Raw genomic sequence first — 17,201 nt, 5'->3', positions numbered from 1 at the left:
TATGTCGATTTTGTTTTATTTATTTTGCATCTTATATTTTGGAAATGTACATCCAGCTGCCAGAGACCAGTTGAAAGGCAGCGAGGTTCAATGGTTACAGCACCGGACTAGGACTTGGGTTTTGTTGCAACCTTTACCCAGCCGCTCTCTGAACGTCGTGGCTCAACTTGCCTATGAAGCTCGGTCAAGCTTGCTGCTACCCCTTACCTTGACCTCCCCCTTGCAGACTCGTGGTGAGGATTTTCTTAAGGAAAGGGGGCTGTGGGTCTTAAGTTGATGAAGGAGCCCCCCCCCAGCTCTGTTCTGCTCCATGAGTTGAAACCAGAAAACGAGACCAGAAAAAAATCACTCCATGCACATTCAAGAACTTGGAGAAAGGTTTAGCAATCCCATGCTCTGTGCAAAAGTCTTTTATATATATATAGATAGATATATTAAAAAACAATAACAATCATTGTTATAATTATGAAATAGGAACCAACTGGTAATACAGTAACAAGGAATCATTGGAAAAAAGCATTTCTTGTAGAGGTTACACTCAAAATTCACCTGCCACTGTCCAAACTGCACAAAGTCAAAATACAGCTGACAGAAGTTCACAGCCCTACCCCCCCAAAAAAAAATATTACCATCATTAGTTATTATTATTATTATAAACAATCAATAAGCAAATTGTTTGCCAAGAGGGCAACAGGACTGGTGTGCTTGCAGCAACCATGCAGAAGACACCCAATAAAACAGATTCAATAGAGAGATTAAATAGGTAGGTTAATTCGGGTGCAATAGGAATAAGAGCAAGCAAAGATTGTTTCCCCAAATCCACACACACACACACACACACACACACACACTCCAACAAGATTATCTCCTTTGTTTGGCAGGCAAACAAACTCCAAAAGCCTGAGGCTTTCGCAAGCAACGGAAAAACAAAGAGACGGTTTTATATCTGTATATATAAATATATATTTTTAAAAATCAGTTGGCACTCTGTTAACAAGGTATTTGGGTGGGGGAGAAAGCAAGAGGGGGATTAACCCAAATTTCAGCGCCCCTTGAGGTCCTGCACTTGGTCCCGGCTCTACAGTAACCCGAGAGAGACGAAAAGATGTCTGGATTATTGTTTTCCCATCGCCTCAACCACCGCTTCCAGAGATGGGCTTTATTATTTTGCTTCTGTGTGTCTGTTTACTGTCTTCTGGGGTTTCAGGCCGAAGGCTGATCTGTTTATTTTAATCAGCGGCTGAGAGAAGCAGAGATTTTGTTGAACTGAGGGAAGGGGGGTGCAGCAGAGGAGCTGGGGGGGGTGTTGGAAGTTAAACCAGAAAACCAGGGGTCTCCTCCTCAGTGTCAAAGCCTCTGGGACCAAAAGGGTTTCTGGGAAGAGTGGAAAGATATCTCCATTTTACGGGAGAGGAGGTTCCCCCCAGCAGGTATAATTAATCGCGCTCGGAAAACCATCAGCTCAATTCCAGCACTCGGATTTACAAACCTAGAAAGGAAGGAAAGAAGGAAAACCCATCGAGCAGAAACGCGGAGAGATCATAAGGCACAGCTCAATAACCATGTCTCGTCGTCCCAAAACATGCAGGAGGCGTTTTGCCAGAAGGTTTTCCCCAGCCCTCAAAGGGCGGTGGGAAAAGCACATCTCTTTGTTTTCTCTCTTAGAGAGGCCAGGACTCTGAATGATTTCTTGGCTCTGATCAGAATCCCAGATGTTTGTGCTTTGTGCAACACTCCAGGGAGGCCTTGTTTGTTCTGTATACAGCATTTGGTACCCGACGGGGGGTTGGGTAGGGTGGCTGAGTGGGAGACCGAGAGGGCTCTGTGCATTTCTGCAATTGTGGAAGGGTGACCCTGTATGGCGAGGATGGGACTACTCGTTGTATAATAATAATAATAATAATTTATTATTTATACCCTGTCCATCTGGCTGGGCTTCCCCAGCCACTCTGGGCGGCTTCCAACAAAATATTAAAATACCGTAACACATCAAACATTAAAAGCTTCCAGACAGTCTGCGGGCAGGGAGGGTCTCATCCTATGTACCAGATAGAACTGTCCATGAAGGCGCAGGTCAATTCTGTGTCCAGGACGGCTGTCTACCAGCTCCATCTGGTACGCAGGCCGAGACCCTACCTGCCCACAGACTGTCTCAGCAGAGTGGTGCATACTCTGGTTATCTCCTGCTTGGACTACTGCAATGTGTTCTACGTGGGGCTCCCTTTGAAGGTGACACGGAAACTAGAACTAATCCAGAATGCGGCAGCTAGACTGGTGACTGGGAGAGGCCGCCAAGACCACATAACAGCGGTCCTGAAAGACCTACATTGGCTCCCAGTACGTTTCCGAGCACAATTCAAAGTGTTGGTGCTGACCTTGAAAGACCTAAATGGCCCAGTATACCTGAAGGAGCATCTCCACCCCCATTGTTCAGCCCGGACACTGAGGTCCAGCTCCGAGGGCCTTCTGGTGGTTCCCTCTCTGCGAGAAGTGAGGTTACAGGGAACCAGGCAGAGGGCCTTCTCAGTGGTGGCGCCCACCCTGTGGAACACCCTCCCACCAGATGTCAAGGAAATAAAAAACGATCTGACTTTTAGAAGACATCTGAAGGCAGCCCTGTTTAGGGAAGTTTTTAATGTATGATATTTTATCGTGTTTTTAATATTCTGTTCTGCCAAAGTGGCTGGGGAAACCCAGCTAGATGGGAGGTGTATAAATAATAATAATTATAGTTGCAGTGTTCCCTGCAGTGCCTCTGAAGCTCCGTGCCCTGTGTGACCAAAGCAATCACACTCCCCTAAATCTGTCTTTGGCGTGTTTGTGATCCATCAACAAGCATCTACACTGAGCCTCTGCCCACGGGGATTAAAAGGCAGCAATGTTCGATAGGCAACTCCCAGGCAATGTTTTAACCCTGGCACCTGTCCGTCAAAGGGTGTTGCAGATTCCAGCACAACTGCCCAGCTTTCTTAAAGTAAAGGTAAAGGGACCCCTGACTGTTAGGTCCAGTCGTTGCCGAACCAGAGCAGCACACGGAAACACCGTTTACCTTCCCACCGGAGCGGTTCCTATTTATCTACTTGCACTTTGACGTGCTTTCGAACTGCTAGGTTGGCAGGAGCAGGGACCGAGCAACGGGAGCTCACCCCGTCATTGCGGAGATTCGAACTGCCGACCTTCTGATCGGCAAGTCCTAGGCTCTGTGATTTAACCCATAGCGCCACCCACGTCCTTAGCCCAGCTTTCTTAGCCATCACCTAATAGAGACGTTTAAAAGTGCTTTTCTTTTGTGCTAAAGTGGGGGCGGCGTGTCGGTTTTGAGGAAGCGAGAAAGGGGCAGTGCGGGGGGGGGAACAACCCTGACGGAGCACTTCAAAGCCAACACAAGAAATTCCCAAAAAGTAAGAGGAAAGGAAAGAGGGGATGATGGTGAGTGACAGGAATCTGGTACCCCAAGTGTGAAAAGAACCATAGCTCAGCCACAGAGCACATGCATTGCATGCAAGCAGTCCCAGGTTAGAATCCTGGTGCCGCCGGTTATCTCCTTGCCTGCCATGCGGGAGGTTTGGATCGGTGCTGAGAGCTCCACTTCCTAAGGAAGAGGACTGTAACTCAGAAGAAGAAGAGTTTGGGTTTGATATCCCGCTTTATCACTACCCGAAGGAGTCTCAAAGCGGCTAACATTCTCCTTTCCCTTCCTCCCCCACAACAAACACTCTGAGAGGTGAGTGGGGCTGAGAGACTTCAGAGAAGTGTGACTGGCCCAAGGTCACCCAGCAGCTGCATATGGAGGAGCATGGAATCGAACCCGGTTCACCAGATTACTAGACTACCGCTCTTAACCACTACACCACACTGGCTCTAGCAGTAGAGCACTATGTTTTTGCCTGTACAATGTCCCAGTTCCAATCCCTATCTCCAGTTAGAAGGAACAAAAACATCAGGAGAGATGTGGAAGACCCTGCTCAGACCGAAAACTCTGGACCAGATATGGACCAGAGCAGTGTAAGGCAATTTAAGGGGGCTGCCCTGCTTCCAGAGAAAGGGGGGGGGGTTACCGTATTTTTTGCTCTATAAGGCTCACGTTTTCCCCTCCTAAAAAGTAAGGGGAAATGTGTGCGCGTCTTATGGAGCGAATGCAGGCTGCGCAGCTATCCCAGAAGCCAGAACAGCAAGAGGGATCGCTGCTTTCACTGCGCAGCGATCCTTCTTGCTGTTCTGGCTTCTGAGATTCAGAATATTTTTTTTCTTGTTTTCCTCCTCCAAAAACTAGGTGCATCTTGTGGTCTGGTGCGTCTTATAGAGCAAAAAATATGGTACCTATTTGGGCAGCGTAACAGAGGCCCTTTGCAAACCCCGCAAAGCCACAAACTCAACACGCCGGGAGCAGCTCTGCCTGTTGGGTTTTCCCATTGGGAAAAGAAGGTAGAAAGATGAACAACCCCCCAATTCTACAAAACATCTGGTGCTGGCCTTCATGACAGCAGCTTTACAGCTTTGGAAAGGGGGGGGTGCCACTGCCCATAGCTCCTTGCTAGGGTAAAGGTAAAGGGACCCCTGACCATTAGGTCCAGTCGTGGCTGACTCTGGGGTTGCGGCGCTCATCTCTCTTTACTGGCCGAGGGAGCCGGCGTACAGCTTCCGGGTCATGTGGCCAGCAGGACTAAGCCGCTTCTGGCGAACCAGAGCAGCGCACAGAAACGCCGTTTACCTTCCCGCCAGAGTGGTACCTATTTATCTACTTGCACTTTGACGTGCTTTCAAACTGCTAGGTGGGCAGGAGCAGGGACCGAGCAACGGGAGCTCACCCCGTCATCGCGGGGATTCGAAGCGCCGACCTTCTGATCGGCAAGTCCTAGGCTCTGTGGTTTAACCCACAGCGCCACCCGCATCCCATCCTTGCCAGGGTACCTCCTTGCAAAAGAACGAGCCATCCCCAGTTCCCAGGTGCATCGTTTGCAAAAGGTTGTTAAGGCGAGGATGTTTGGATAATGAGGGTCATTTCCTCTGTCCCCGTTTCCATAAGGCAACTGGGTTATTTACACTGAGGGTCGCCAACATGGCAGCTGTGGTGGCGCAGGAAACCGACAGGAAAGTCTCTTCCCCTAACCGCCACCCAAAATTAGTTCCTGATATAAGCGTTCCGCCGTACCCAACAGAACAGGTCGTGTGCCCACAACCATTTCTCCGGGTTTCTAAACGCACCCACAGATCCCATAAAGTTGGTGACCCCTGGTTCACGCTGTCTCCCACCGGATTAATTCCTGTCTGTTGACCACCTCTGCTCAGACAACGTCGGTCAAGAACAGCTGGTGGCCGATAGGGATCGCCAGTTTGCTACGGTGCATGCATTTCGACGGGGTCCAGGTACAACAGGGAGAAGGAAGCAGAGCAAAAAGCCCATTGCGTTCATGCATCCGCATGCCGCAGCAAGAATCCGTTCTGAGAATCCCTTCCCAGACTTACAACAGCCCTATAGTCACCCCCCTTACCTCCCTGCAATGAGCGCATCTCTTTGATAAATTCAGAACGCTTCACTGTGCACAGGGCAATATCTCGTCCACCCCGGACAGGCAATTATATTTTTGATCTTGCAAGGAAAGGGTTCGCACCAGCAGCCGGCGAGATTACATGCTTAGTCCCCCCTCCCTCCCTGCCCTAAAACATGCAGCAAGCATTTTTTTGGGTGGGGGAGCAGACACCGAGTAGCCATCACCATCTTGTGTCAGCCTCCCCCTCCAGCTTCCTTGTATTTACAGGGTGGAGGAATGAGCCATTCCGCGCGGGACGGGTGCAAGCGGGAGGCGTGACCAAGGTCGTTTTATGAAAATGGGAGCAAAGACGTTAAGGGGAGCTCCTTCTCCCCCATCAGGGTGTCTCTCTTGAGGCTACCTCCCTTGTTGAGCACCTTGACCTTGAGGGACAGTTTCTTGGCGTTGCCGGCCCCCAGCCCGTCGAAGAAGAAATCTTCGTTGAAGACGGGGTAGCGGCTGTTCTTGATGATGGTGCTGCGCTGCTTCTGCAACTTCCCGGGGTTCAGATAGAGGGCCACGCAGCAGTTAATGCTCCGTGCGTCGCAGTGCTTGTCGTAGAGGTCTTCTGCCGTGATGACGCGCACCCGAAGGCGCGCATTCGAAGGGTTGTATTCGGCCGCCAGCCGCATGCTGCCCCCTTTGCTCAGTGGGATGATGTGCTCCTTGTGAAGGCGCTCCGGCTGGTCCGCCGGCGCCGCCGGCTGTTGTGCCACACCAGCCGCCCCCGCAGGAGGGGTGGCGCACCGCTGGCGCCGCTGCGAGCTGGGGCTGGTGTCGGCCGAGCTGTCGTCGGTGGAGAGGGAGCTGTTGCGTGCCACCGAGTGCTTCAGCTTGATGACTTTGGATTGGCTCTCCTGGCTGAAGATCTTCAGGAGCGACACCGAGCGTGAGAGCAAGGGGGAGCCGAACGGGGACGACTCGGCCGAGGAGCATGTGTCGCTTTCACCGCCGCTGAAGTAGCGGTAAGGGTTCATCAGGGACATGCTGATGTCCGAAGGGTTGAGGTGGCCGCCCTCGCCGTTGGTCTTGCTCCCTCCCGAAGGAGACCTCCGCTGGGAGCTGGGAGAGGTCGACTGCGATGGGCACAGGCTGGTGTGCTCACTGTGGAAGAGGGACTCCTTGCGGCGAGTGTGGGGACTCTCCATGAGCGTGGCGAAGCCGTACGATGTCTGCGCCTTGGGCACGTACGGCAGGGACATGGCTGTCTGCGACTGGGGGTCCGCGTTGGTGCTGAAGTCCTCCTCCGACGCCCATTCGTCGGCGCTCTCAATCTGGATGATGTGGCGGCTGGCAGCCTTCAGGAGATTTTTGCTCTCCGAGGCGGCTTTAGCCGGCAAGCGCGGGCTGCGCTGTGGCTTGCGGGCTGAGAGGTTCTGCTCTGAGGCCGACGTGCCCAGATTGGGCTTTGCCTTCCCTTCGGCCCCTTCTGCTTCCGGGGGCACCATCGGGAGCTTGGGCGGGATGAAGAAATCCGGGATCTTGTCCGGCGTCAGGACATTGCTGTACAGAGGCCCTTTGGACTGCTTATCTCCGGAGTCGCCGTTCCCCCGGGAGCCGCCGTTCTCCACCGAGCCGCGGATTTTTTCCAGCAACCACATTTTCTCACTTCCGCAGCTCCTCTTTCCAAGAGAGGAGTTGGCAAGTCCAGACACCTGATAGGCAGAAAGAAGACAGGGTTAATGGTAGCTAAGAGACTGATATTGACGAACGGGAAGAACGAAGGCATGGTCTGTCAGGGACCGTGCTGAGGAAGGCTGCATAGATGAGGAATGCTAGGAGCCTCTCTCTGCTCCTGATACGGATCCTGAATCTTCCCAGGAGCAGGAGGACAGTGCAGTGGTACCTCGGTTTAAGGACAGCCCTGTTTACGTACTATTCGGTTTACGAACTCCGCTAAACCGAAAGCAGTGTCCCGGTTTGTGAACTTTACCTTGGTCTAAGAATGGAATAAGGGACGTGGGTGGTGCTGTGGGTTAAACCACAGAGCCAGCTTAGTCATCCTGGCCACATGACCTGGAAGCTGTACGCCGGCTCAATCAGCCAATAAGGCAAGATGAGCGCCACAACCCCAGAGTCCGCCACGACTGGACCTAATGGTCAGGGGTCCCTTTACTTTAAGAATGGAATCCGAACGTTAGAACGGCACCGGCCCTCATTAGGGAAAGCACACCTCAGTTTAAGAACGGTTTCGGTTTAAGAACAGACTTCCGGCACTGATTAAGTTCCTAAACTGAGGTACCGCTGTATAGATTTAGAAGAGCGGTTTGCAGAGCGGCACAGTTCCGAAGGCAGAAGCTGGGAAATGCTGGATGGGAAACAGCTAAGACAGGCATAGGCAAACTCGGCCCTCCAGATGTTTGAGGACTACAACTCCCATCATCCCTGACCACTGGTCCTGTTAGCTAGGGGTGATGGGAGTTGTAGTCCCGAAACTGCTGGAGGGCCAAGTTTGCCTGTGCCTGAGCTATGAGAAGAAACACCGGAAGGGAGAGGGTTGACAGATTCACAGTCTCTAGACAGCATTCTTCCACCACCCTCCACAAAGTCGAGAAGGGCTTAAAGTGGCAGAACAGAAAGCACAGAGGGGACAAGCTCAGATTACGAGACGCAGAAGTGATGTAGGTTCCTAGGGGCCAAAAGTGGTGGAATCCTTAATCGGGAAATGTGTTTTTTTCTCTCTGTGTGTGATTATTAAAGTTTCTAACTGGTAAGAAGACTCCTTTTCCTTTGTTCTGCTTATCTGCTGCCAAAGGAGGGAGGAAGCCATTTCCCTGAAGCCTGACATGATCTTCCTTAATCAGTGGATTTATAATATGATAGCTGTGGTCTAAACCACAAAGCCTAGGGCTTGCCGATTGGAAGGTCGGCGGTTCGAATCCCCGCAACGGGGTAAGTGCCCGTTGCTCGGTCCCTGCTCCTGCCAACCTAGCAGTTTGAAAGCAAGCAGTGCAAGTAGATAAATAGGTACCACTCCGGCAGGAAGGTAAACAGTGGTTCCGTGCGCTGCTCTGGTTTGCCAGAAGCGGCTCAGTCCTGCTGGCCACATGACCCGGAAGCTGTACGCCGGCTCCCTCGGCCTATAGAGCGAGATGAGTGCCGCAACCCCAGAGTCGGCCATGACTGGACCTAACGGTCAGGGGTCCCTTTACCTAACACTTGCAACTCCCGAATGGACTGCTTACAGACGTAGACTCTGCTAGGATAAATACGACAATATTTGGAATGGTTTTATACAAAAATGTAGCAGGCTATTAATATTTCTATTAGGATCTGGATAATGGTATCAAATTTATAAAATAATGTAAGGGTTAGGGGAGGAAGAAGAAGAAGAAGAAGAAGAAGAAGAAGAAGAAGAAGAAGAAGAAGAAGAAGAAGAAGAAGAAGAAGAAGAAGAAGAATTGGTTATTTATACCCCACTATTCTGGCTGGGTTTCCCCAGCCACTCTGGGCAGCTTCCAAGAAAAGATTAAAAAATGCATTAAATTTGTTTGTATATATTCATATAATATTTTTTCCCCTTTACACAGTTGTGTGTCTTTTTTGCCTGTTTTCTTTTCCCTATTTCTTTCTGCATCACTTTATACTCTATAATTGAAAACCTCTCAATAAAATATCAATAATAAAAAAAGAGGACAGGGTAGTGGAAAATAAAAATGAAGAAGGAATCAGTGTTCGGGGAAAGGTGAACCCTGCAGCCTCGCCCTAATTGATTTCACAGGGGCAAATTTGCAAATCAACTTTCAATGCATAGAAATCTATTTGCATATTGGCGGCGGCGGCAGCAGCAACAACAACCTAAAGCTTGCTTCGGTTATCTTGCGTGGAAGTTTACAAATAGGGAGAGAAAGAAAATGAGGAGTGGCAAAGCAACAGAAGGTGTCTGTTTGCAAAAGAATAAAACAAATGACTAGGGTATTTTTGCCCGGTGTGCTTCACAAAACCTTGAAAAAAGTGAGATGTTGCAGCTCGTATTGATGAAAACGCAGACTTTCGAAACATCTGTAGCTCTGTATCCCCTGCCCCTTCTGCCTCTCAAGTCAAGAACTCCCTCCTGTAGCTTTATGGACATTTGGCTCTCCTGAATTCTAAGGGGTTGCCAACTCTAAAGATTCTGTGATTTTATGAAAGTCTCTGCCCACAGAGACAGGAGTGGGTGGTTTCATAAAATCATATAATTGTAGAAATGGAAGAGACCCCAAGTATCATCTTGTCTGCGTCGCTAAATGATGCACGTCCAAAAAGTGTGTAGTTTGCATAGGTAAAGGTAAAGGGACCCCTGACCGTTAGGTCCAGTCACAGACGACTCTGGGGTTGCGGCGCTCATCTCGCTTTACTGGCCGAGGGAGCCGGCGTACAGCTTCCGGGTCATGTGGCCAGCAGGACTAAGCCGCATCTGGCGAACCAGAGCAGCGCACAGAAACGCCGTTTACCTTCCCACCGGAGTGGTACCTATTTATCTACTTGCACTTTGATGTGCTTTCGAACTGCTAGGTGGGCAGGAGCAGGGACCGAGCAATGGGAGCTCACCTCGTCACGGGGATTTGAACTGCCAACCTTCTGATCGGCAAGTCCTAGGCTCTGTGGTTTAACCCACAGTGCCACCCGTGTCCAGCACAATACCACTCTCTCTTCGGCCGTCTCCAGCAATTGCTACGTCCGACCCAAGGCAGACCATAGTCCTTGTGGCTAGCCGCTGCCAGCAGCCTTTCCCTCCTCTGTGAATTGGTCCACACACTCTTTTAAAGCCATCGTAGTTCTGCTAGAGGGACGCAGGTGGTGCTGTGGGTTAAACCCCAGAGCCTAGGACTTGCCGATCAGGTCGGCGGTTCAAATCCCCACCAGGGGGTGAGCTCCCGTTGCTCAGTCCCAGTTCCTGCCAACCTAGCAGTTCGAAAGCACGTCAAAGTGCAAGTAGATCAATAGGTACCACTCCGGCGGGAAGGTAAACGGCGTTTCCGTGCCCTGCTCTGGTTCGCCAGAAGTGGCTTAGTCCTGCTGGCCACATGACCCAGAAGCTGTACGCCGGCTCCCTCGGCCAGTAAAGCGAGATGAGCGCCGCAACCCCAGAGTCGGTCACGACTGGACCTAATGGTCAGGGGTCCCTTTACCTTTACCTTATTTCTGCTGGAGAGAATTCCACAGTTTACCTATGCGTTGAGCGAACAATGGGGTTCCCTTCTTCTGTCCTGCATCTCTCTGGGTGCAGATTTCACTGGGGAACATTGCTCCCTTTGCTGCCACATAACAAACCGGACATGCACAGGCAGAATTCTCTCTCTGCTCATCATACCAGTGAGAGTTTCCTTTTCCAGGTGTGCAAGGAAGGAAAAGTGTGAAAATCTGATTTCACTTCTGGCGTCCCCACAGCTGACTCTTTTAGCTCTCGCTCTTCCCGCTGAAGAAACATCTCCGGTGAGCTTAAAAAGCTCAATTTCCCACCGGACTCGAGATATTCCACCTCACACCAACAGACATTAAGCCTAGATGCAAGCGTCTGCTACAAAATGAGCGGCCTGAGACCCAGGGGAAACCGTCTGAAGGCTATAAACACTCGCTTGCTTCTTAGCTTCTTCGCCAGTGACAAATGCTTTTCCGATGGCGTTGCAAAGCAACATTCCTTCAAAGCGCACGCACACACACACACACTTTATCTCTCTCTGCCTTGGCAGAGAGGAATAGAATCAATACTTCGCTGATATTTGCCGCACAAATGCTGGGCGCCTCTAGACGGATGAACTTCATGGGGAGAGGGGGGGGACAGAGGTCTGCGTTCAGAGTGAGAGGAGCTTTTGCTACAGCTGACTCAAAAGGCGTGAGAAATTGCATGCCACTACTGCGGCACATGGGGACGCGGGTGGCGCTGTGGGTTAAACCACAGAGCCTAGGGCTTGCTGGTCAGAAGGTCAGCGGTTCGAATCCCCGTGATGGGGTGAGCTCCCATTGCTCGGTCCCTGCTCCTGCCAACCTAGCAGTTCGAAAGCACGTCAAAGTGCAAGTAGATAAATAGGTACCACTCCAGCGGGAAGGTAAACGGCGTTTCCGTGCGCTGCTCTGGTTCGCCAGAAGCGGCTTAGTCCTGCTAGCCACATGACCCGGAAGCTGTACGCCGGCTCCCTCGGCCAATAAAACGAGATGAGCGCCGCAACCCCAGAGTCGGCCACGACTGGACCTAATGGTCAGGGGTCCCTTTACATTACACAGATGACCACTGGGGGGGGTTGATCTTTGCTGCCACAAGAGACTCTGAGCCCCCTAAGTCTATGACTGGTCTGAGAAAGGATGGAGGCAGTTTTCAGTGAAAGCAAAGAAGGTTTTTATTTTTCTGTTGCAAAAATAGTGAGATGAGCACCGCAACCCCAGAGTCGGCCACGACTGGACCTAACGGTCAGGGGTCCCTTTATCTTTACTGCGGCCTGTGCTTTGTTAGCCCCAAAATGGAAAACGAGCGAGGTCGGAACCAAAAAATAATGTCAACTTGAGTTGACAGAATATGCACAACTCGCAGGCAGAACATACAGAATAAGAGAACAAGAAGAACATAGGTTTAGAGAAGATTTGAAAACGTTTATTGGTTATATGGGAAAGAGTTGCGTACGGCTGAAAACGCTGGCAGCCTTAAGATAAATTCAGCAGTGTAAACAAGTTTTGATGGAATAATGAACGGTCTGGTTTTTGCAAAATATCCAGGGATTTACGATATGCGAAATGAACCATGGAAAGAGAAGAAGGGAAGTCGTCGATGTCTTAGGGGTGCAAAATGAGTGTTTTCAGTTGTAAAGCAGAAAACTTAGGTAAAGGCTCTTTCGGATACCTCTGAAATTCAGCCGGTTCCCTGGTCTCTCGCAACCAAGGAAACCCAAAAGAGCTGAAGATTTGAGAAAGAGAAAAAAGTAAGTCCTTCTTCACACAGCCGAGTTAAAACCGAGTCAGTAATGGCTACCAACTTGGGTGGTTTGAAAAGAGTGAGCTCCCGTTGCTCTGTCCCTGCTCCTGCCCACCTAGCAGTTCGAAAGCACGCCAGCGCAATTAGATAAATAGGTACCACTGCGACGGGAAGGTAAATGGTGTTTCCATGCTCTCTGGTTTCCGTCACGGTGTCCCATTGCGCCAGAAGCGGTTTAGTCCTGCTGGTCACATGACCCAGAAAGCTGTCTGCGGACAAATGCCGGCTCCCTCAGCCTGAAAGCGAGATGAGCACCGCAACCCCAGAGTTGCCTTTGACTGGACTTAACCGTCCAGGGGTCCTTTGCCTTTACCTTACTAATAATAATAATAATAATTAGGGTGTCACAGGTGAATATCTACCGGAAATCCATTTTGACGGCATGTTTTGGCTGCAGACCTTCAGAGTCTGCCGCTGGGCAGCATAGACATCTGTTATAGCTCTCAATTACGTTAAATGTGAATTCTTTTATAGCCTAGTTTTTAAATGGACTTTTTTTTTTTTACTGCTTTGGCCTTTTTCTGACCCGGGATCGTCTGGAAGGAATGGTAGAAATTTATAACCAGCATTGTCACCTGCTCCTGAGGGATGCAGCCAATGTTTAGAGTGTCGGACGAAGACCTGGGAAAGACCCGGGTTCAAATCTCGTCTCGGTCATGCAGCTCGCTGGGTGTTCTTGGGAGGCCAGTCACTGCCTCTCAGCCTGGTCTACCTCACAGGGATGTTGTGCTCCTTGGACAAAAAGGTGGGGTGCGACTGAAATAAATAAAACACTTGGGGGGAGCAGAGCGCAGTTTAGTAGGAGAGCATCGGATCAGGGATGCTTTAGCTAAGGTTCCTGCATTTCAGGGGGCTGGGCTAGCGGACCTTTTAGGGTCTCATTCCAAATCTACAGCGCTATGATTCTACGAGTTGCAGCCCAGAGACATCTGGAGGCTCCCCAGTCATGTGAATCACGCTGCAAATTCAAAGCACAGTTAACTCATATTTAAACCTTGCAGCTTCTGCCAAGGAATCTTGGGATCTGTAGCTTGTTAAGCGTGCTGGGAATTGTAGTTCTGTGCAAGGGAAAATGGCAGCTCCCGGGATTCTTCGGGGCGGGGGAGCCATGTGCTTTAAATGTGCATTAGGTAAAGGTAAAGGGACCCCCGACCATTAGGTCCAGTCGTGACAGACTCTGGGGTTGTGGCACTCATCTCGCTTTACTGGCCGAGGGAGCCGGCGTACGGCTTCCGGGTCATGTGGCCAGCAGGACTGAGCCGCTTCTGGCGAACCAGAGCAGCGCACAGAAACGCCGTTTACCTTCCCGCCGAAGTGGTACCTATTTATCTACTTGCACTTTGACGTGCTTTCGAACTGCTAGGTTGGCAGGAGCAGGGACCGAGCAACGGGAGCTCACCCCGTCGTGGGGATTCGAACTGCCAACCTTCTGATCAGCAAGTCCTAGGCTCTGTGGTTTAACCCACAGCGCCACCTGCATCCCTAAAATGTGCATTAGATGTGCTTTAAACATATGGCGTGGGTCTGCCCTCAGTTCCTCGCTTACCCTATCCTGAGTTCCAGTTCTCCACATCGGTGCATGATTTTTTGGGGGGGAAAGTGCCCATGAAAATTCAACAGCACTTTAGTGAAAACATCTCCTCATATACATACAGTGGTACCTCGGGTTAAGTACTTAATTCCTTCCAGAGGTCCGTACTTAACCTGAAACTGTTCTTAACCTGAAGCACCACTTTAGCTAATGGGGCCTCCTGCTGCTGCCACGCCACCGGAGCACGATTTCTGTTCTCAACCTGAAGCAAAGTTCTTAACCTGAAGCACTATTTCTGGGTTAGCGGAGTCTGTAACCTGAAGCGTATGTAACCTGAAGCGTATGTAACCTGAGGTACCACTGTACATCTGTATGAAATTTAGCCTGATACTTTTGATGCATTGTTTTTGCAAAGCATTGCCTCCCTAATAATAAGGCTTTTCCAGGGTTGTCCTCACTGAGATGCCTTTGTATGCGTACCTCAGCCTTGTTCATTCAATTTTTTTGCACGCATTTTGTTTGTTTGTCTGCAAAACCGCATTGCAAAATTGCGGGTTTCAGAGGACGGCTGCGTTTCAGCTCCCCAGATGGTTCCAGGAAGAGCAAACCCAAATCGATTTGCTTTCCAGTGCAAATTGAATCGGATTGCTCCCTTATCAATCTTCCGCTTGGGGGGGGGGGAAAGGCGTCTGGGGAAATCGATGGCCCCTCGGCCCCCTGCCAACATCACCAAAGGCTAGGGATCATGGGAGTTGTATTTCAGCTGTGTCTGAAGGGTCACAGCAACATGTTAAAGGACCTCGAGTTCGCTAGACTCAGTCCCTGGTACCCTGGAGAGCGCCTGCCTCTTCGAAACCCTCGAGCCAGCTAGACTAGTGGTCGGAGTCAGTGCAACAGGGCTTTGTGTGACTTAACGCCTTACAAGATCTCTCCGGTTCTGCTCCAGTTTGCCAGTTCTTGTCCTGGGAGAACAATATTAGACCGAGGTGGTCTGGAAAAGCGTTCCTGGTTTCCGACGGGGAGGCAGCACATATCAAACTCCTGGCAGCCACTGGTTCTGGGACACAGTCCACTTCAGCGCTCTGCAGCAGCAGCTGTTGAATCACAGAACTGCGGGGCGGAAAGGGGCTCCCAAAGCTCATCCAGACCAACCCCCTGGGATCGCGGCTTAAATGCAGGAATCGCAGGCGACGTGCTAAGCTGCAAGTTGGAAACGCTCTCCTCTCCCAAAAAACCACGCTGTCCATCCATGCTCTCCTGAAGGAGCCGTATCCCTCAGTCCAGGTAGCCCACACCTGCCTTGCAGACCTGAAAACCACAGAGGCGGTCCTTGCTTCTCAAGGGAGAGATTGTGGGTGGCAGAGGCAAGGAAGCAGCTCAGCAAAAGCAAAGCAGCCTCAGTTGGGTATCCTGTGAAATGGGCGACCTGTTCATCAAAGAGCCCTTTTGCAAAGCTGGTGTGTGCTCTGTGAGACCTAACGGAGGTTCCTTCCACCAAGTCAGATCTTTGGTCCACCTAACCAACTGAATCTAACCGGGCCAGGGACCTAGGTTTATGCTGTCCACACTGGCTGGCAGCAGCACCCTCCAGAGTTTCAGTCGGGGGATAATCGCTCGCTTCCACCTGGAAATCTTCTAGCACTGAGGCACGGCTCACCACTGAGGGGCAGTGCCAGGGGTAAGGGGCTCAGCCCGCTACCTCACCCTCCTCCTGACCCCTGACCTCGGGTTCAAAGCAGCGGGTTCTACACAGACAAGTTCTCCGCTAAGATCTGGACAGATGCAAAGCAGATCTAGAGGTTGCGTCTAGTTTGGAGAACCGTTTCTTTTCCAGGCTGGCACAGGTTGCACCGTGGTTCGTATCCCCTCCACTGGCCGGAGCGGCCAGCCTGTTCCACCTCCCAGTGGTCAAATATTTGGACTGGGTCTCTCTCTCAAACACACCTGCGGACCTCGTGACGTCCCCTTTGCTGATGCCGCTCTGTAAACCGGCACCAAACTTTGCCAGCTTTGTTCTGGCTCCCCCACCTCACTTCCTTCCCTGTGGGGCTTTCTGCCACACTCCTCACATGCTCAGGGGACACCTCGACTGGGTCCTGCCAGGGGGGCGCCTTCTGGGCGCCTTTTGAGGCTGAAACCGGGCTCAAAACATCACCCCGGGGTTGAACTTTGCCAGCCATCTGGCCCTGAGACCCCTGACCTTTCTCTAGACACCCGGAAGCCACAAAAGAATATATATAAGGGGGGAAATCCGTAGCCTCAGAAAACATTTAGAGGAAGGACCTAAGAAAGGGGGTGTTCAAACCCAGCAAACCAATTCCCCCCTCCTTTTTTAAAAGCTGTTGTACAGAGTGTTGATAAGAAAAAGTACAAAAACTGAATGTACTCACCTGTAAGTTGAAAACTCCGGCGGAGACAGGCGCTGCGGTGTTTCTGGAGGGCGTGAGATGCTCTCCGCACCTGGTCCGGCTGCAAATGAACTAAGCGAGGGACCTGCGTTCAGTTTTATAGCCGGCTCGGTTTGCACCGTTCATTCATCACGGGAGACGGCTTCCAATTACAAGCTGCGCGCAGCCCTGCCGTATTCCTCCTAAGACAGCGACGGGTAGTTTTTTTTTTTTTATTCTTTCTCTCTCTCTCTTTCAACACCCCCCACCCCTCTCCGCAAGACGCCCCCCCCCCAATCTGCCACCGCTGTCACGCAGAAGCCTGTTGCAATGAATTGGAGGGGGGGATAGGGACCTGACAACCTGTAACGCATCCCGAAGCATCCTAAAACCTTTTTTAATATTATAAAAAAACGCAGCTGCTGCCTTCTCCCTCCGATTTCTATTCTTCTCGTTTTCCGCAGAGGGCAACGTAACCAATGTTGTACGGGGGACGTGTTTAATTGTTCCCAATTCCTTCCCTCTCCCCCGCCAATTTCACCCCCCAATATTCCCAATAACATGCGCCCGGGTTGCAAGGTTCAAACCTTCAACATGCACAAAGAGAGACTTTATTTATCCAGCCCAGTCCTTGCTGCTTTTGACCAGGGGCTGGGAAATTGGGGGGGGGGCGTGTGGGGGGCGGGATATGCGGTCAGCCCAGAAACCTCTGGAGGCATCGCAAGGTGATGTCCGAAAAAGGCGGCTTTGGTTCCTGAGCGCACGCAGAGTGCGTTTCGCACCCGCGCAAAGCTCTCCGGTGAACA

General features: G+C 51.0%; 1 protein-coding gene and 1 long non-coding RNA gene across 2 annotated transcripts in view; one reads left to right on the top strand and one right to left on the bottom strand.

Annotated features, from left to right (window-relative positions):
* The window catches only part of LOC309361047, a 190,604-nt gene that overhangs the window by 42,116 nt on the left and 131,287 nt on the right, over positions 1–17,201 (top strand). The window lies entirely within an intron of this gene.
* Positions 3,103–16,623, bottom strand: C2CD4C (C2 calcium dependent domain containing 4C). Its single transcript, XM_081895717.1, has 2 exons — positions 16,399–16,623; positions 3,103–7,186 (listed from the first exon to the last, which is right to left on the bottom strand). The coding sequence occupies exon 2, from the start codon at positions 7,130–7,132 to the stop codon at positions 5,822–5,824; it is 1,311 nt and encodes a 436-aa protein (XP_081751843.1). The 5' UTR covers positions 7,133–7,186; positions 16,399–16,623; the 3' UTR covers positions 3,103–5,821.

This window comes from Podarcis melisellensis (assembly GCF_964234715.1).
Source record: "Podarcis melisellensis genome assembly, chromosome: 18".
Lineage (NCBI taxonomy): Eukaryota > Metazoa > Chordata > Lepidosauria > Squamata > Lacertidae > Podarcis > Podarcis melisellensis.
Note: the sequence above shows the minus strand (reverse complement) of the source record. Positions and strands in the feature narration are given on the sequence as shown.